Raw genomic sequence first — 22,357 nt, forward strand, 5'->3', positions numbered from 1 at the left:
TACTCTTCTTTGCACTTTCACCTTCTTGGTTTCCCATATAATTGGTCATTACAAAATTAAATTAATGGTTATTATTTAAATTGATATGTATATATTTTCTGCTAGTTCAGATATTCTCCAATTTTATAATATATATATATATATATATATATATATATATATATTTAAATTACAAAGTTGTATTAAAAATTTCCGCTACAGAAGTTCGATGAATCAACGATATTATCGTCATATTTCTTTTTCTCGTGTGGGAGAAAAACGTTAAAATGTCACTCTTATAATTGTATCAGATGTTATAATGGCAAAAATAGTAAGAAAAAAAAAATATTTTAAAAACACAAAGAAAGAAAGAACATTGTAAATTCACCCAATGAAAAAGAAAATACTCCATATTTTTCTTGTGTTATCTGATTTTTTTTTCTTGCAGTACAAAGAATAAATCACCACCCATAAGATGGTAGAATACAAGAGGGCAAGAATCTATAGATTGATTACATTATAACTAATAGAGAAATCATATCAGAAAAAATTATTTATGTAAGAGTTCTAATATCAGCAGATATAACGACATTTTCTTCTAGTTTAGATACATGACATTGTTGAAGTCTCTAAACCTTTGTTACTATTTACACTAAAATGAATGGACATGTTTCCCCAAGTGATTTATATTTGTAACAGTTGTCTTGCGAATGATTTATAAAATAAATTCTCTGAAATATCTGCAGATTGAATAAATCTATAATCCCCCCCCCTAAAAAAATAAGATTATGCATATGTTCCTTTTTTTTTAAATAATTCAAATCCTCTTTTTCAAGATAATTGTATGAAAAAATTTATAATTTTTCGATAATAAAAATGAAACTGATCATTATAAATTAAGAACTTATTTTAGCATAAATACTAAATATCAGCCTGTAAAAGAAATGTCTGTATTTTTTTCTATGTTAGGATGTCTACTAATCAACAATTGAAAACGAAACACGACATTCTTGATGTATCTCGCACTACAGCTTTTCCTTCGGCTAAGAGGATTACTATCAAGTATTTCTAAGACGTAGATTACTTCAGAAATAGCAACCAGCAGCAGAAGTAGAAGTAAAAATATTTAGATTGTTTTAAGAAAAATAAACAAAAATAATACTACTGGACTTTCTTTTGTGTGGTATGCATATAAACAGTTTTACATGGTGAAAATATAGCATAGTATTTCTAAAATTTAGAAATACTAAAATTTAGAAATTCAGCAGACAGTAAAACAGCTGATTTTAGATTGCAAAGAAATAGTACAAAATTAGAAGCTTCAGGGTAAAACAATATTATTGACTTATTTCTTTTGTCAAAATGGTAAAATGAAGTAATAGATTTTGAATACTGTCTGGAAATGTTTTCGAACCTGTAGAAATTTAGAGTGGTTATGTAATGGAATTCCAGGAGAGGATAAGGAAGGGGGAGGAGCATAAGCATTAGAAAATCTTCAAAATGAGCATAAATTTTGAATCATTCTGTATATGATATCCTTCATATTATATTTTCAACATATCTACGGTGTTAAGCACTGGATATTATTGTAATGTACATCTTACAACAACAACAAAAAAAAAAAAAAAAAAAAAAGAGAGAAGAATCCCTGATAAAACATCATTGGATATAAATTTTTGATACTAAAAAAGACTCACAATCAGAAACCGAGTTATGCAACATAACATCATTTGTTGTTCATAAAACAAAGCAAAATTTTCCGTTGTTTTATGAACAACGGAAAAAAATTCGTTTCTAAAACTAGAATGCGATGATCCATATAACAGTATTTTGCTAGGAAAGAAAGCAAAAGGTCATATTTATTTCAATAAATATTATTTAAAACTAATAAATATGTGATGTATGTTCATTGCAAACATTTGAGAATTCACAAAAAAAACTGTTTCTATATTCTGAGTAAAGTGCAAGAACAACCAGTGCAACTGTCCCATTGCACTTATTTGAAGAATAAAATACAGCAAATTTATTATTACTAAATAGATTCATTGCAAGGCTGATCAATGGTCATTTCAGGATTGATTATTTTCACACGTGAAATTCGTTTCAATTTTTGGAAGAAACATGATAAATCATTATAGAGGCAAAAATGTCAAATATCTTAGGACAGTAAAGGAAATTCCAAGTAAAACAGTGTGTGTAAAGACAGGTGACACAATAGTCATGCACTAACAGTTAATCCACCAATGGATCTAAAGTAGCCGTAAAGGGATTAATGGCAGAGGGAGGTAATGGCATGATAAAAGGTAGAATGCCGATGAAGTTTTGATCCATGCAGAATGCTATGGTGGTTTGGATATTTCATCCACTTCAGCCAGTAGGAAAGTTAATAAGATATAGGGCCTCCTTTTGCTGCGATGACTGCTGCAATCCTACAGGGCATACTTTCCACAAGAGTTCGATAGTGATCAATGGGAATTTTGGACCATTCTTCCTGTAAGGAATGTAATGAGGTCCTTGCTGTTGTGGGGTGGATGTCCCTTGAACTTTACCCAACACTCCAGTTCATCCCACAGATTTTCAGTAAGGTTGAGATCAGGGCTCTATGGAGGCCAGACAGGTGTATTGATGTTTGTGTCCACAAATCACACAGTTATAACAGTAGCCTTATAACACAGTGCATTGTTTTGCTGAAAGAAACAATGGTCAGTTCCACAGAAATGCCACAAAGTAGGAAGCGTAGCATTGTCCACAATGTTCAGATATCTCTTGGAATTGCATGTTCATGGCACCACAAATAAAGGTCTGAGTACCGGAAATACCATCACACCGCCACCTCCGAATTTCATAGTTATCCATCTGTTTGGTACAGTATGCAGCGTGATTCACCACTCAATAACACAGCTTTTCAAGTTTCCACATCCCACTGTACATACTCTTTGCATCATCTTCAGTGATGCAAAATTACCTGCATGTTGGTTCAGGTAATTTGGAGCTTGCACATTGTTGTCCTACCATGGAAACCCTTGTTGTGAACCTCGGTTCTGAACATTCTTGTTCCAGTCAATGCCCAGAACTCTGTATTCAACATGTTGGCCAATGAATGGCATTTTTACCTATTATCCTTTGTAGCACCCTGCAGTGATGTTCGGTGAGTGTGGTGGGTCATGCACTGTGGATAGCACTTGCAGTTGACTCCCTACACTTCCATCTCAGTGGGATCGCTGACATGGGATGGCCCAATTTGTCAAACAGATAGGCCTGCAACATGGCATCCTATCAAACACCTGTTTCAAACTCCATCAGTTCCCTTCTCGCAGCCATTTCACCCAGACACAGTTGTACTTACTTAGGAGTATTATATTTCTCCAATTTATACTGGCTACAAATACGTGACTTGTAGCATGGTACGATGCACCTTGCCCATGCCAGTGTCTGTTAATTTCTTTCCAAGAAGTGTATATTGTTCTTGTGGATTTGGCAAAGTCATTTAACCACAAAGACTGGGAAAAGTTATATGCATGTTAAGAGTTAGCATAGACTGGGAAAACAAGAAGGTTATGCATGGTTTGTATTCAGAACAAACACCTAAAATCAGAAGAGATTAGAATTCTGAAACTGCTAAAATAAAGAGAAGAGGTGGGACATGGATGCTCCTTGTCCCAACTTCTCTTTAATAAAGAAGTTATAAAGGGAATAAAAGCGGAAATAGTGTCTAATATAAATGGCCATGTTGTACCCGAATTAGTTTACAGATGACACTACAGTGATAGCTGATTCAGAAAAAATACTGAATTGTGAACTTTTTTTCCTTACCAGATAAGAGATAAATATGGGACAGGTAATGACAAACTGCCTCATGCCTCTTTGTGTATATCTGGACTCTAGACTAGACTGCACAGTCTAGGATCTAAATAAGCAGTGGAATGGTATCAGAAGACACTGTTGCATGACATTCCATTATTTTCTTTCTACCCGGATTTTTTAAAATTAATATTTTACTTGGATTTTTCTTCAGAAATAATAGGTGGAAAGGCTTAGATGTTGGTTATGCATTTTTTACTAAATAATTTAAGGAAATTACAACATCAACTAGGATATACATTAAAATAAACTTTAATGTATATCCTAGTTGACGTTGTAATTTCCTTAAATTATTTAGTAAAAAAGGAAATAATAGGTAATTTCAAAATATTAATATTGCAAAAACATCCCTTAAAATAATTATATATTATTATACTCAAAAATTTATTCTTACACTTTTATAAATTTTAATTTTATAATATATATATATATATATATATAGGAAGTTTTTTAACTTGGCTATAATATATGTTACAGATGCCAAACTATTTTAAACCTGGTTTTACTCCATTTCCCAAGTAAGCAAACAGACAAATAAGTCAAGTTTGCACCTGCATGTAGTGCAAGTCTAAGTGATCCGTAAAGTAGTACAAATCTAGGCAACTCGTGGTAAAGGTGGAATAAGCTCTGATCACTATTCTTAATATTTACCCTTAATGCAAAGCCCATCTCCTTTAGGAGATGTATGATGCTATGCATTAAAGGCAAGGGGGGGCCACTACCCGGACCGGTTTCGACCTTTAGTGAGGTCTCATCAGTGGGAGCCAGGCTTAGAAATACTAAGGTTAACCCCTCAACCGGCCACGATGTCTATAGACGTAGAGCTAAATCTGGATACGAAGCTCTAAAACCCATTGAATAATATGGATAAGAAGTGCAATTTGGTGTCACTATTTCATCCACATTGGCCGGTAGGGAGGTTAAGTAATACAGATCTTATAAGTATTTTACCAAAACAAGTTACCATAAGGTGCTTTGACCTTATTAAATAAAAATCTCAGGATGAGAGATAGATGTAGGAAGTTTTTTACCTTGGGTATAATATATGTTAAAGATGCCAAGCTATTTTAAACCTGGTTTTACTCCATTTCCCAAGTAAGCAAACAGTATGGTAACTTGTTTTGGTAAAATACTTATAAGCTCTGTATTACTTAACCTTAGTATTTCTAAGCCTGGCTCCCACTGATGAGACCTCAATAAAGGTTGAAATCAGTCTGGGTAGTGGCCCCGCCCCCTTGCCTTTAATGCATAGCATCATACATCTCCTAAAGGTTTAATAAATTTAGTTTAATCCTTTATCCAAGTGTGAGCAAACAAAGTTTGCGTCTGAAAGTATCTTCAGGACTGGGGTAAGGTGGTACAACACCAGGGCACTCCTTGCAAAGGTGGAGCAAGCTACCAACACTACTATCTCAGTATCTCCCATAATGTAAAACACATCTCCTTGCGGATATGTCTAATGTTATGCATTAAGGGAAGGGCCACAACCCATACTAGTTTCGACCTTTATTGAGGTCTCTTCAGTGGGAGCCAGGCCCAAGTGCAGATATTAGGCAGAAGCATTAGCAGGTCATCTCTACCTATAGGAGTTGCCAAATGGTGTGCCACCCTTTTTTAATAAATTACTCTGGATTTAGAGAAAGATGTTGAAGGTTTATTTTTCACTTGGTTAGAGTATAATAAATTTAGTTTAATCCTTTATCCAAGTGTGAGCAGACAAAGTTTGCACCTGAAAGTATCTTCAGGACCTGGGGTAAGGTGGTACAACACCAGGGCACTCCTTGCAGGGTGGAGCAAGCTACCAACACTACTATCTCAGTATCTCCCATAACATTAGACATATCTGCAAGGAGATGTGTTTTGCATTATGGGAGATACTGAGATAGTAGTGTTGGTAGCTTGCTCCACCTTGCAAGGAGTGCCCTGGTGTTGTACCACCTTACCCCAGTCCTGAAGATACTTTCAGGTGCAAACTTTGTTTGCTCACACTTGGATAAAGGATTAAACTAAATTTATTACACTCTAATCAAGTGAGAAATAAACCTTCGACATCTCCTAAAGGAGATGGGCTTTGCATTAAGGGTAAATATTAAGAATAGTGATCAGAGCTTATTCCACCTTTACCACCATGAGTTGCCTACACTTGTACTACTTTATGGGTCACTTAGACTTGTACTACTATACAGGTCACTTAGACTTGCACTATGTGCAGGCGCAAACTTGACTTATTTGTCTGTTTGCTTACTTGGGAAATGGAGTAAAACCAGGTTTAAAATAGCTTGGCATCTTTAACAATATATATATATATATATATATGTGTATGTATGAGGAGTAAGCAAGCAAAACAGTTGGTAGTGGTTGGAATGAATTATTTAGTTGGGAACAAGAAGAGTGCAAGAATAGATTTCAGGAAATTGTTAAGGAGAATGAAAGATAACAACGTGGTAGAAACGTTATCAGTGTGTTACTCAGATATTACAATAATGACTTCAGAGGATGAGCAAAAATCTTGAATAGTATGTTAGCAGGCTTGATAAGGGCTTGAACATCTGGGATAGGTTTGAGGAATGGATAGAACTGGGTAACAGTGATGAGCTACATTTAATTTTTTGTTAGTCAAATGGAGAGAGAGACTGTTAAGGGAGAGTGATTAGAAGCTCTGAGGAAGCAATAGGTGATGTGGAAGAGCAGGAGAGTAAGGTAGGAGAAACTGGAGGAGCCTTTCTGAATGAACGAGTAACGTGAGTGATGAAAATGAGAGAACAGGAATGTAAGACAGACTGGAAAATAAGGAGAATCAGGATGAATAGGGAACCACTGTGTAAGAAAGGTGGATGCTGGAAGCAGAAATGAATGTGTGAATGTGTGAAATTGAATTGCCTGAGATGCAAGGGAAGTGTTTTTGAATCCGGAGACAATTATGGGATAGATGGTGAAAGACAGTAATTGTGAAAGAGTCACATCTGTGAAGCAGTGCCAGTAGGATTTGTTACAGACCTGAAAATGAACAATTATATTTGTTTACAAATGCCAGAAGTATGAGAAATAAGCGGAACAAAATTGTTGCACTGATCAAGTGTATTCATCAAAAAACTATTGGAATAGGCGACATATGGCTGTATAAGGATGGCATACATCTTTACAGAAATAGAAATACATGAGGATGATGTATTTTGTGAAGATCGAAAGTGCAGAAAAGGAGGGGAGACTGCTGTTGATGATAGCAGAGGAGTAATTGCAGGGCAGAGTTGGAAGGGAGAAATAGTGGAAGTGGTTTTTGAGGCAGTATGGTGTGAGGTAGAGATAGACAAGAAGAAATATTTAGTTGGATATTGCTATAGAGCTGGTGATGTTGAAGGCAGTGACAAAGAAATGTATAGGCAAATTAGTCTAGAAAATAAGAGATAGATTATTAAGAGTGATTTTAATTATGGTAATACAAACTGAAGTAAAGAGATATAATCTAGAGGAAAAGAGAATGAATTTCTCAAGTTTCTTCTTTCTTTTAAGGAACAACTACCTACCTTAAACAGTATGTAATAGAGGGGATACGAGGAGTGAGGAGTTTAGATTTGATCATCTCATCAGAGGGTTTTATTGTAAATGGGAATCTTCAGCTGGTGGGTGACCATGAATAAAAAGCTGGGTGGATAGCCCACTATCTGAGAACTTTTGTGAGGAAGGGATATATGTGGAACTACATAGGTAGTGATTATGAAGAGCTCAGGTGGCAGCTTGCAGCTATACCATGAAAATGAGATCAATGCTGCTTCAGCCCTACTAAAGAACTATCTAGCAGATGCATTGCCTGAATGTATTTGAAGGATCTAGAAATTAAATAACTTTGGTGTGAATCTTAGAATCTTGAAAGCAGAAGGCATTACGGAGGAAGCATAAGATGAGTGGTAGTGATGAGCTGCACAAGGAGTAGAAAGAATAAGGATGGTTACTTGCTTGGAAAGGATAGCAAAAGTATAGTATGAATGGTCATTAGAAAAAAATGAGTTTCTTTGATGTGGCCAGCAGAAAAAAGAAAGAATATTATAGAAGAATGGTTGGCGAAAATGACAGAATGATATCCACTGGGGAAGATATGGCTGAGATATTAAATGAGCGATTCATAAAGACAATTCATCCTTTGATGCAGAGTTTCAGTTCAGTGGGAAGGGAGGAGGATAGACTGATGGTGAGTGAGTGAGTAAGAGATAGGGAGAAATGAATAAACCTGATATTAATAAGGTAGTAAGACATAATAATATATCATCATGTGTTTGAAGTGAATGTTGCAGAGAATTAGCAACTGCTGTGACGTACTTGTTTACCCCAAGTCTTACACTAGGCTAAGTTCCAAAGGAGTGGTAAGAAGATAAAACTGTTCTGCTTCCTAAGGCAGGTGATATATTTGAGACTTCAAATTATAGGCCAATCTAGTTCCACCCTCTTTAATTCCATCAAAGAGGACTGCTGCTATCAATCCAATTATTGATCTTGAACCTCTCCAGATACACAAGATCAATAATTGGATTGATAGCAGCAGTCCTCTTTGATGGAAAGCATGAGTTTGCTAAAGGAAGATCACGTTTTAGCAATCTACTTTTCATTACAACAATTGAGCTTGAGAATTAGATTGAGAAACATCGCTGGCTAGGCACATAATTCTTTGACAGGCAATTGAATATGGAATAAAGATGAATTTGAGCTGATATAAAGTTCTAAAAAAAATGGGAATTATTATTGTTCACCTAAAGATGCTACATATTTTAGAATATTTGGGTATGCAATAATGTTGTGTGTGATATGTTACAAATATCTGGTATTGTTTATTTTTAAAAAATGCTTTTACATCATATTTTCACATTTTTTAGAAGGAAAACAGATACACCATATGAGCAAAATAATCTTGATGCCAAGATTATTTTGCTCATATGGTGTATCTAACCAGTTTTCTCAGCAATAGGTCACAATAGATTGCCAGCAAAGGTTGGTCAATTAGTAGGGCCTCTGCTACTAATGGCTCAGTTAAGTAAGTTTGAGCGTGGTTAGTATTTGGAAGGGGACCAATCGTTCGATGCTGTTGGCACACTCTCCCTCGATGAGTCTTTGGACTCCCTGGAGGTGTCAAATAATAATAATAATAATAACAGTGCTGCCATCATTTTAAATCATTTAAAAATTTGTCATTAAGATATAAAGAGATACGATCATTCATTGGATTAGTGTAAAGCAGAATGGACTTTAATTCACCCATGGAGGAAAGAAGTAGTAGAATAAGCACTCAATGTTATGTATTGCTACATGCTGTACATCCATCTTCATTCTAGTATTGTATCAAGTATAATAACACTTCATCACATACAGAAATGCTTCAATTAACAGTGCACAGCATACAGTTAACTCTCACTACAAAAACTCATAGAAACTACAGGAATAGTTTGTTTTAATGATAATTTCTTACAGTGAATTTCATTTGCTGCAAAGAAAAGCTAAGCAATGGTAAGATATGATCTAATATCTAAGCTGTAGTAAGATAATATATTATTCCAATGTGTAAGAATATATAAAATAATAAGTTGGTTTCCTCCTTTATTTTCTTCAGTAAGTATCTTTGTTATTCTCATGCTGTGTTCACCAAACGAATGTCAGGAGGCTGCTTGGTAAGATAAAAGAGAATAGTGTGATAGGAAGGATAGTCAGTGTGTTGCCTAGGTATGATTGTGATGAAATGAGGCAGAGAGCAAGAATTATGAATGATATTCTGGCTGAAATGTGTGAGGAGATGGGAGTATAGTTTGTTAATGTGTGGAATGAGTTTGAGGGATGAAGTGAGCTGTATGGGAGCGATGGACTGCATTTGAGTGGTTGTGGTGTGAGTAGCTTGGAGAGACTGCTGCTGAAAGGTAGAGAAGCGAATAGAGAGAATGAATCAGATCAAGAGGGGAGTGATGTGGAAGAGCAGGAGAGTAAGACAGGAGAGATTGAAGAAGTGGAAATGAATGGGGAAATGAGTGGTATGAGTATAGAAAATGAGGGAATGGGTGTGCAAGAGGAGCAGAGAAACGGGGAGGCTCAGGGTGGATAGGGGTACACAGCGTGAGAAAGGTGGATGCTCCAAGAGGAGGTGAGAGCATGTGTAGGCAGGAAAGAAATGGGATGACCAGGGATCAAGAGGAAACAGATGGAATTGAAAAGGGTTCTAAAATGAAGAAGCAGAAAGGGAAATGGCCCCAGTCCAGCATGGAGAGATCACATCGAGTGAGTGGCATCAGTAGAACTAGCTGTAGATCCAGAAATGAGCTGTTGTGTTTGTATACCAATGTTAGAAGTATAAGAAACAAGGAGGATGAAATGGTCACATTAATTGCATCTGTTCACCCAAAGATTGTCAGAATAAGTGCGACATGGTTCGATGAGGACGACATCCTGACAGGAATTGGGCAGAGCCATTACTATTTAACTTGTATATTAATGATATCGATGAAGATTTCGATGGAGATATTCAGTTGTTTGCAGATGATGCAAAGTTGGGACAAACCATAAAGAGTAGTGAAGATGTTGTGGTCTTGCAAGAAGACTTGAATAAATTGAGTGATTGGCAGGCAAATGGGGATGTGAGTTCAATGTTGCAAAATGTAAGGTTTTAAAATTTGGAAAACAAAGATGGGATGCAGAATTTATGCTTGGTGAGAATATATTGTTGGAGATAGAGGAAATAAGAGATCTGAGGGTGATAGTGGAAAAGAATCTGAAATTTAGGGGACACATCGCCAAAATTGTGAAGACAACACAAAGGCTTCTTGGGAATGATGCGGAGGACACTGAAGTGTAGAAGTAGGGAGATTCTTGTTCCATTGCATAAGGCTTTGATTAGGCCACACATGGACTATTGTGCCCAGATTTGGTTACCGGGTTTTCAGAAGGATGAAGAGATGTTGGAAAGGATCCAAAGGCGACTGACTAAGGTAGTTTCTGACCTCTGGAATGTTGAGTATGAGGAAAGATTGAGAAGATGTAATTTGCAAAGTCTGGTGGAGAGAAGGAAGAAGGGAGATATGATAGAGACCTACAAGTTGGTAAGGGGTTGTTATAAGATCAATGGTGGAGAAGTTTTACAGAGAATAGTGGGAGATCAGGGGAGAACCAGAGGTCATCCCTCGAAACTGCATAAAGAGGGTGTGAGTAGGGGAGCGAGAGGCAGGTTTTTTTTGTGCAGAGTTGTGAATGATTGGAATGCCTTGCCTGAGAGTGTGGTGTCTGCAAGGAGTTTGAGTGTGTTTAAGACATGGTATGATGAGATGTGTGTATGTGTGTGTGATAAAAGGACTTCCCAGATGAGTCTTTGACTCCATGAGGTCTTGGGAAATAATAATAATAATAATAATAATAATAATAAACCAACAGAAGACATTTTTGTTTCCTTAGCAAAAGTTGATGCTATTGTCTTCACTCTACATATACATGCTGACACAAAGTTTAACACATAAAGTGAATATCATCTGAGCAGAATTGATCTCCTTTCCACCCAACTCTTCATTCCATGTGCACACCATCTCCTGAGCTTCTCATAATCACTAGCCATCCATGTAGTTTTACATATATCCTTTCCTCATGGAAGTCCTTACATGGCTAACAACCACCCAGGTAATCACTTCATGGTCACTCTCACCAACTGTAGAGATATTTAACTCCTCATTAATAATGACATCCTCTGATGAGATAATCATATCCAAGACCAGTGGCGTACCCAGGATTTAATCTTGGGGAGGCCGAGTTGAGTAGACAATTTGAGAATACGCACACTAGACATTGCACAGAGTCATAGCTAGGAAGGGGCGGTCTGCCCCAGGTGGCACTTTGAACCTTTTTGAACTTACGCAGTTAATTCTAAAATACGGTCTCAAGAACTCATTTCTAAATATTGTAATACTACTGCGAATTTTCCTCACGATTGCTGTAAGTGTTGCTAATCTAGTTGTGAGAGGAGTTTTTCTAAATAAAATTGATAAAGAATTACCCACATTACTATGAAATGGACTTCACTAATGTCATCGACGATTTTGCTAATAGAAAAGCAAGAAAATCAACATTTTAGAATGTTGAAATTAAAGTTTTACTTCAAAAATAAACATAGTATTTTAATTTATTTCCCTATACGTCATTTTGACTTTTTGTAGTATTTTTGGTGTGTATTGAGATGGGTGGCAAACTCAGGGACCTAACCAGGTGGCAAAAGCTCTAGCTACACCACTGGCATTGCATACAACCTATGAGTCAGCATCTGTAGTGATCGCCAATATATGATACCTGTGATCTCTGGCTGGCCTCAAGCAAACAAAGTATCACTCGAGCACTACCTTCACCTTGCATTCGTTGTGAACGCAAGGCAAACGAAGACCATGATTACCGAGAGTCAGAGGTATTCCCACCTTATGTGACCGCTAATTCATAAGTAGTATAGAAATAGAAGACACGACACAACATAAATAAAAAAAAAAAAGAATTTTAATTAGGAAAAGATTTTTGGAAATGTTTCTAGTCTTTTTTTTCCCTTTTTCTTTTGGGGGCCCAGGGCCCCTTGGATCCCCCTCTGGGTGCACCAATGTCCAAGACCCTCGATCCTCTCTTACCCTCTGTTACACACTGCCTGAGGCAGATGTCCCTGAAAACTCAAGAAATTAATTTTCTTTATTTCCAGATGCTATCTCATTATCCCAATCTATATTGCCATAATTAAAATCATATACAATGATCACCCTTTTTCTATTTGCTTGGCTAATTTGCTTATACATTTCATGGTCACTATCCTCCACATTATCAGGTCTATAGAAACATCTGACTAAGTATTTCATTCTATTCACTTCTATCTCACACCATACTGCCTCAAACCACTGTCACTATTTACTCCTTGAATCTCTACCTTGTATGGACATGATTCTTTTTTTATTGTCAATAACACTCCACCTGCCTTTTTACCATTTCTATCTTTATGAAATACATCATACTCTTCCATCTCTATTCCTATCAGAATGTTATCTTCATTCAACCATTTCACACTTTCCAACAATTTCTGGTGAATATGCTCAATCAATGCAACCATTTCATTTCCCCTGTTTCTGATACTTCTAATCCAAACATAACAACTGTTACTGGATCTATAACAAGTTTTACCGTTACCACTTATTAAAGGTGACCTTCTCCATACCTTCCTCAAGCTATTTCTTTTCCTTACTTATCCCAGAACTTTCTTCAAATCCAATGGTTTTCCCTAAAGCCTAGGCCATCCCATTCTCTTCTTGTCTACACATGCATTCACATCCTCTTTGAGCATCAACCTCTCTCATGCAGTTTCCCTTTCATCCTGAGTCTCCTCATTACATTAAATTAAAATTTAATGTAATGAGGTAATGTAATGTAATTACATTACCTCATTACATTCCTTCATAAGTAGTATAGAAATAGAAGACACGACACAATGACAGGGTGATTTCTGGAGTGGAGAATTTCGGATAATATATTCAGGACAAAAGAAGGGCGAGTCAGGTGTTGCAAAAATGTTTCATAAAAAAGTTGGAAAGTTAATCACTACAATAATTAACTATAGTGACAGAATCATGGTGATAAGCATTCAAAATGAACCAGTAAACCTTAATATTATAATGGTCTACATGCCAACATCACAACATAGCGATGAAGAAATAGAAGAAATTTATGAACAAATAGAAGAAATCTATTTGTGACAGGGTGATTTCTGGAGTGGAGAATTTCGGATAATATATTCAGGACAAAAGAAGGGCGAGTCAGGTGTTGCAAAAATGTTTCATAAAAAAGTTGGAAAGTTAATCACTACAATAATTAACTATAGTGACAGAATCATGGTGATAAGCATTCAAAATGAACCAGTAAACCTTAATATTATAATGGTCTACATGCCAACATCACAACATAGCGATGAAGAAATAGAAGAAATTTATGAACAAATAGAAGAAATCTGGAGCAGCTTTAAAGACAGAGACAATACAATAATAATGGGAGATTGGAATGCTATAGTGGGAGAAGAGAGCAATGATAATGTTTCAGGAAGATTTGGTCTTGGACGTAGGAATGAAAGAGGAAAGCAATTAACGGAATTTTGTACACAAAAACAGTTAGTTATAGCAAATACACTATTTCAAGTTCCAAAAAGAAGAAGATACACCAGGAAAGTGCCTGGGGATTCAAATAGATATCAAATAGATTATATATTGGTCAAGAAAAGATATAGAAACCAAATAAAAAATTGCAAAAGCTATCCAGGTGCCAACATTAGTAGTGACCATAACCTTGTCTTAATGAAAACAGAACTGAAACATAGGAAACAAATCCAAAGATACAAACCAATAAGATGGAACCTTGAAAAATTAAAGAGTAAAGAAGTAAAGAGAGGATACCAAGAGGCAACTGATCATAACAGTCCAGAAAACATAAATAGTCAGAATAATATTGAAAACCAATGGAATATGATTAAAAAGTTAATTATAAATTCATCAAATCAATTATTGAAAAATGCAGAAAAAGAAAAAAGAAAACATTGGATAACAGATGAAATACTTGGCCTTATGGATGAAAGAAGAAAATATAAAAATGCTATTAAAGAAGAAGATGTGGCCAAATACTACTTCTTATTATTGTGCTATCTTCTATCGAAGGTCAGTGACCATCTTGGCGAACAAACTGCGCTCTTGTGCTAATCTGAGCAGTTGTGCACGGCTCTTTCCTGTCCACGTCTTGATGTTGTCAAACCATGATATTCTTTTTCTTCCTCTAGTTCCTTTGCCATCAATTCTTCCTATCAAAATAGTTTGTAGAAGTTGGTATTTGCTGTTTCTCGTGATGTGGCCAAGATATGATGTTTTTCGTTTCTTGATTATTTGTACAAGATGTTTATCTTTGCCAATGGATTTTAAGACATCTTCATTGGTAATTTTTTCTGTCCATGATATCTTTAGCATTCTTCTGTATAGCCACATCTCAAAGGCTTCGATTTTCTTGATGGTCAAATACAAATATCTTAAAAATCAAATTACAAGAAAATGTAGACAAGCCAAAAAAGAATACCTGGAAGAACAGTGTAATAACATAGATGAATTATTTAAAAAAGAAAACATAGAGAGAAAGCCTATAAAGAAATTAACAAACTGACTTTCAAATTTAATAAGAACAGCAAAAACAATGCCATCAAAGATGAAAATGGACACTTACTAATAGAATCTGAGGATATATTAATGGAATGGAAGAATTATCTTGAAAATGACAAACTTGATGTTGATATCAGTATAGAAAATCAAAATGAAGATAATCTAGGACCCCCACATTGAGTATTTGTAATTGTGGTGAGTGAAACTTTAGGCCTTACTTCATACTTTGTAATTTATTTTATAACTGTACCACATTTTCATTATTAAATATAATTATTTGAAATCGGGTCATTCTTTTTGAAACATCCTGTACAATACATTTCTGTATTTCTCCTTTCTGTAGGTCAGGCTAGAGTCAAAAGTTGACCAAGCATTATACTGACCTTGATATAAAGGTTGAAACATCAAGTGCTATTTTATTCTAATTAAAGTAAGTGCTCTAACACAGTAGTTTGCTTCCATAATTTTGTACAATGAGGTCTCTAGTGCTAATTTAAATGGAAATACAAAGTGGCACAGTCTATACACGTAGTCATCTGACTTAATTTGACTCTACAGGGCTCAATTTAAGTTTCAACATTCCACTTGTTTTTATTTATCTTAGTTTTATAAAATGTATTATTATTATTATTATTATTTTCTTGAGCATTTTCATAGTGAAATAACTCATCATGGACACTGCACTCTTACACAATTTCCAGGGGAACATCTCTTGTTCACTCGTCATTTCCTGTCATGTATTGAAAAAAATTCTTATCTCAGTTCCATGAAAACTTGGATAACTTATAAGTTTATATCATAACTCTCTCCTTTTCCGTCTATCAACTGGATTTTGTAGCCACAAACCTTCAATCCATCCTCATAGGGAATGTCACATTTCATTCCACCACACCCTCCCACTTAAAGAACACAGGAGATCAGATCAGTGCAGAAATAGTCCAGATATGGTATTTTCACGGCCTTATAAAGAAATATAATAACTTCTTTGCCTCTGTCTGTCAGTGTGTTCATCATACAGGTAATCTGATGACCTAGTTTGGCCACTTTTGCAAACTTCTGTCTAAATTTCAACTCCCTATCCATGATCACTGTCCAAATCCATTCCATTGCACGCACACGCACGCACACACACACATATATATAAAAGATATTAATAAAAAAGAAAAACATTCTCATAATATACAGGCTGATATTCCATCTAATACCACAGCCTGTAATCCCTCCATACCTTTCTCTCCTTATCCTCCCTTTTTGTCTCTTTTACATTTTATCTTCTATGTTTTAAAAAAAAAAGTTACTGGTTATACAGTCTCCAGTTCATAGAAAACAGCTAACATGCAATTTGTAACCTCTGCAATGAATCACAAGATGTTAAACTTTTTGTATGATGAATCTTGGTTGTCAGAAAGAAGTGTTAATGCTTTAACAGAGAGATGAATGCGTAAGATAAATTATAACAAGCACTGTAATGGCCACATGCATACAGACTGCTAACAAATTTTATTACCTTATGCTGGAGAAGAATAATCAATTGCCATCTTAATATAAGACCACAATATCTTCTAAATGTTCTTGAATTATCTGTAGTATCCTGGAATGGAAAACAGGTTAAATATAAGCACAGTTTTTAAAAGTACAAAAAAATTAATTCATTAATTAAATAAAATAATAAATAACGTCCACTAGGGGGCAGTCTGGTATCAGACCGTTGATAAACTAGTCTAAAAAAATATTATTATTATCTCATCTCATCTCATCTCATCTTCCTTTTACCCTCTTTTACCTTGTGGTTTCGAGGGTTTATTAATCATCGGCCTTCAAACTGTTCACAGGATAAGGTGGTCAGCCCTATGCCCTGGTCTATCCTATGTCCTGTAGTGCTGAGTTCTCAAGGGTGGTTTGCCTGCTTTGCAGGATGAAAAACCCCAGGATAAACTGGGTTAAAAAACCCCACCGTCCAAGCCCAAGATCGGCTAACTTGGCTATGGCTGAGGAAGATCCTTCAGCTCCTCACGTCACCGACGGGAATTGAACTTAGGACACTCCTTCCCCAGGCATATGGTTGCAAAGTGCACAGCCACTAGGCTGTGTGTGGATTTATTATTATTATTATTATTCAGGCCTCCATGGAGTGAAGAGACTCATCGTGGGAGGTCCTTTCCAGGAAACACAAAGTCCATCATACCATTCCTTCAACTCATTGACCTTTCTCGCTCTCACCAATCTATCAGGCAATGCATTCCACAGTTCCACTACCCTCCACGCAAAGAAACCACTCCTCACCTATTTGCTCATAGCTTCCTTTCATACTTTCCAGGGATGGCCCCCTTGTCATTGCGCCTTTCTGCTGCTCCACCAAGTGAAAGAAAAATATCCACCCTGTAACTGCTTCTCAACAGTTTAAAACTCTCGATCATATCAACTCTCCTTCCTCTATCCACCAAACTCTGCAGTCCACATTCCCTCAGCCGATCCTCATAAATAACATTGTACAGTCCTGAAACCATCCTTGTTATCCCCCTCTACACCTTCTCCACAGTTAATTTATCCCCTTCAAATCTTGGGGACCAAATTTGAGAACAATGTCTAAGTGTGGTCTGATCAGGTTCTTATACAATGGAATGATAACTCTTCTATCTCTGCAGGTCAGCGTCCTTCTCAGTATTGCAGCAATCCTCTGGGTTACCATCACCACCTTTGCAATATACCCCCTGATTTTCAGTTTTCTATTGATCATCACCCCTAGATCTCTTGTCTCCCCTACTTCCTCCAGTACAGCTCCTCCAATCGAGTATGGAGCCTCCCATCGATGTATTTCAAACTTCAAGACTTTAGATTTTGCTGCACTAAACCAAGACCCCCATTCATTAGCCCATCTGTCTAGTTGATTCAAATCCTCTTGCAGGGCTGCAGTATCTGCACTATTATTAATAATCGTTCCCAGCTTAACATCATCTGCAAACAACTAAATATCCTCCTGCAATCCATTGACAATGTCATTGATATAAAGATTAAACAATATAGGTCCCACTACTGAGCCCTATAGGACCCCCACTTGTAACCTTCTGCCTCCTTGATACTGCCCCACATACACGACTCTCTGATACCTATCAGAGAGCCAATCCTGAATCCAGTTGACTAACTCGAAATCTAAACCCATGTGCTGCAACTTAAATATCAGCTTATCATGTGGTACCCTGTCAAATGTCTTTGCAAAATCAAAAAAAATGGCAGTATATGCCTTTCCCTCATCAACTGCTCTTGTCACTTTATTATAAAAGGCAATCATATTACTAAAGCAAGAGTACCCCTTAACAAATCCATGTTGACTCTCACAGATAACATTACCCTCATCTGCCTAACACTGTATATGGTCCTTCACTAATTTCTCCAAGATTTTTACAACTACTGATGAAACACAAAATGACCTATATTTAGACACATCCAGTCTGCTACTGCCCTTATGCAATGGCACTATCTTACCTTCCTTCCATTCCTTGGGTACTTTTCCCATAGCTACTTTCATTGAAAAGCCAGGTCAAAGGAGCCATCAGTTCTTTAGCACATTCTCTCAAAACCCATCATGAAATACCATCCAGTCTCACTGCTTTACTGACATCCAGAGTACTCAGTATTTGGAACACACTCTCCTCTTGCACCTCTAAACCTCAAGCTTGCCCTATCCCTCTAGTATTAAAACCTTCTTCTCCAGGATGAAATACTCCAATAAAGTACTTACTGAACAACTCTGCTATGTCCTCTGCATCAGTTACTCTATTCCCATTTTTTATCCCACAATGTCATTCTTCCACAGTCATTTATCCTCCTACTGGCCAAACAGCTAAAATTTCCCTAGGATTTTCTTTGGATCTTAGTGCCAATCTCTTCTCATATTCCAGTTTTGACTGCCTAATCATACTAGTCACTCTCCTAGCCTGAGTCTTATATTCTTCATTAAGGATCCCAGATACACTGGAAAAAAAATACAGGACACTTATGACTGAGGGTGAAAGTTTAGTATGCGCATCCATCACATATGCCAGTCTTACAAATTGATTCTAACTTTCCAAATATGTGTGCGTGTGGTAAGGTTTACTATGCACACACTATACTAAGTATAAGTAAACAAATAGTAAATCCAATTGTTTAGGCTGCATATTTTCATTAAGCCACTTTAAGTTGCCTTCAAGTGGTTTTTTGCTTACTATTATAGATTGTTAATACAGTAATGCTCTTCTCACCTGACAATATTCTTATTAATCAATCAGTCTTGCTCACTCTTGCAATACTTTTCTGAAGAATGAATTCTGAAGAAAGAATGCATCCCGTTTCATTCTTCAGAATTAAGCGGGACACATTAGCCAAAAACAGGACGATCCCGTATTTTATGGGATGTCTGGGATCCCTATTCTTCATGCATCTGCTCTTATATCTCTTCCATAATCTATTTTTCACCTACAGTTCTAGTTTGATATTGTTTGTCATTCACTTTACAAAAAATTGTGTCTCGCTTCTTCCTTGTGGAATACAGCTTACCATTGCTGCTAACAAATATTCCTTCACCATTTCCCAAGCACTAATGATATCCTCGCCTTCCAATTCCACCTTCCATGGAACTGCCTGAAGTTTTTAAATAAGTTTTATTTTTGTAGTAATTAGCATTACTGATTGTATTTTAGTAAAATTTTGTTCATTTTTTATACCTCAGTATAAATGCACGGTTGTGGAGCATTTTAAGTTTGATATAGATGTTTCATTCACTAAATATTGAGTGAATAACAACAAAGTAGTACAAAGTAGTACAAGGTGAAGTGTACTACTTCACCTTTGTACAAGGTGAAGTAGTACACTTCACCTTGTACTACTTCACCTTGTACAAAGTAGTACAAGGTGAAGTGAAGAAAAGTAGGAATGGTGAAATGAAAGAAATAAATGGAGAAAGCAACATTACAAGAGTAACAGACAGTGTGACAGCCAGGATGCAAGATGCAAAAAACAAGTTGATCAGAATGATAAATGAGGAGGAATTGAACAATGATATTAAAAATTTATTGGATAAGATTGAAAGAGGGCAAAAGGATAGAATGAAGAAAACTAAAGAGATGACAAGTGACTTCAGAGTATCAATGTATGGAGATTCCATTATTAGAGGTATAATAAATGAGAAGATACCACAAAGTTTCCAGGAGGGAGGATTAGTAGGATAATTAATGCACTGGATATGATACATAAACAAGCAAAAGAGAGCCAGTAGTGATTGTGGAAACAAACACGAGAGTGGAGTAGAAAAGGTGGTTAGTGTTGCCAAGGTATGATAGTAACAAGTTGAGAAAGAGAACAAGAATCAAGAATAGCATGTTTGCAGAGCAGTGTGAGGAGAAGGAAGTGGAGTTTGTAAATGTGCAGGATGCATTTGTATAAAGGGATGGGTTGCATTTAAATGGATCTGGAATGAGACAACTGGAAAGACTGTTGCTGAAAGGAAGTGTAATGATAATGAGTGACACAAACAAGAGATCAGAGAAAGTAAGAGGTGAAGTGAAAGATAAGAAGGAACTGGTGAGACTGAAGGTTGTAAATGGGAATGGTGATGTGAAAAATGGTGATTAGAATTTGGAGAGATGCTTGATGTTTATATTTAGACTTTATACATAATATAGAAAGAAACATCAAGCATCTCTCCAGTATTGAAGCCAACAAACTTCGTTTCGAAGTAGCTAAAGTGATCTACAATGCCGAACCTTCAGAATTAAATATCCCACCATCGGAATTGAAAGCTATTATTTCCTTAAAACGTAACAAAAATTTAATCATTACTAGAGCTGATAAAGGAAAGACCACTGTGGTTCTTGATACCAATTCATATGACCGAAAAATTAATTTACTGCTTCGAGATCGTAATACTTACTCCAAATTGGATTTTGATCCTACGAATCGTCAACTCAGAAAATTAAATAAGCTACTTAATGAAACTTCCTCCTTAGATGAAGAAACAATCAAAAAACTTAAGACATACCATGCAAGACCTCCTAGAATTTATGGCTTACCTAAGCTACACAAAACTAATGTTCCACTTAGACCTGTTGTAGACTGTATCGGCTGTCCAACGTACAAGTTATCAAGATTCTTATCTAACCTTCTCCGCCCTCACATAGGCCACTCAGTCTCTTCAATCAAAAATTCTACTGAGTTTCACACAAAAATTAAAGACATTCAACTATCAAAAACTGACTTGTTAATCAGCTTCGACATTGTTCTCCCTCTTCACTAACATTCCCCATAAAGAAACAATAGAATTACTAACTCAAAAATTTCCATCTGATATAGCTGAATTGTTCAAGTTTGTTATTGCATCAGGTTACTTCACCTGGAAAGGTCAAATTTACAAGCAAGAGGAAGGAACAGCAATGGGATCTCCTTTATCACCAAACCTAGCAAATTTGTTTCTAGAACACCTTGAGGAAAAAATATTCACTTTTGAACCCAAACCAAAAATTTGGCTAAGATATATCGATGACGTATTTGCAGTATGGAATCATCCCGAACCTGAATTACAACTGTTTCTAGATAAAATTAACCTTCTTCATCATTGCATCAACTTTACGTTAGAAAAAGAATCTCCACAGGGTATCTCTTTTTTGGATTTACACATCAAAAGAAAAGAAGATGGTTCCATCGTTACTTCCGTCTTTCGCAAGCCTACATTCTCAGGTCGCTACATTCACAATTCTTCTGCTCATCATCCATCTCAGAAAACTGGCATTATTAAATCACTAGTTTCCAGAGCACACAAATTCTGCTCCTCTGAAGAATCTTTAAACCAGGAATTAGAAGTTATCAAAAATACAGCCATCCTAAATGGATATAATTCCAAAACTCAAAAAATCATCAGTCACTTCTGCATACATCAAAATAGACAGGAAGAAGTGCATAGGTTTCCCATACCTTACGTTAAAGGCATCTCAGAACATCTTTCTAAAATTATGAAGAAATACAATTTTGCCACTACTTACAAACCTATCAACCAAATTTACAACTTATTACCTTCTCCTAAGGACAAATTCGCACCCTTGATGTTACCTGGTGTTTATGAGATTCCATGCTCATGCAAATTATCTTACTTTGGACAGACAGGTAGGTCTGTTCAGAAACGCATCTCGGAACATCAAGACCACATTCGTCTTCTTAAACCGCAGAAATCTGGCCTCTCTCAACATGGAATTGAAAATCCAAACCACAGGATCCATTGGGACAAGGCTAAACTTTTACATAGATCTTTATTTAAACATGAATGTTTATACAAAGAAAGTTCTGAAGCCCTACTACACAGACCAAACCTAAACTGC

The 22,357-nt window shown here is 36.2% G+C and overlaps 1 protein-coding gene across 1 annotated transcript in view; it reads right to left on the reverse strand.

The window, feature by feature from the left end:
• The window catches only part of LOC150108970 (H(+)/Cl(-) exchange transporter 7-like), a 501,264-nt gene that overhangs the window by 109,641 nt on the left and 369,266 nt on the right, over positions 1 to 22,357 (reverse strand). The window contains exon 17 of the mRNA XM_090401344.1: positions 16,519 to 16,602. Within this exon, the coding sequence (XP_090257470.1) occupies positions 16,519 to 16,602 (84 nt within the window). The remainder of the gene's footprint in view (positions 1 to 16,518; positions 16,603 to 22,357) is intronic.

The sequence above is a fragment of the Typopeltis vanoorti genome, chromosome 2 (assembly GCF_054136105.1).
Source record: "Typopeltis vanoorti isolate ZY-2024b chromosome 2, IOZ_Tvanoo_1.0, whole genome shotgun sequence".
In the NCBI taxonomy this organism is placed as follows: Eukaryota; Metazoa; Arthropoda; class Arachnida; order Uropygi; family Thelyphonidae; genus Typopeltis; species Typopeltis vanoorti.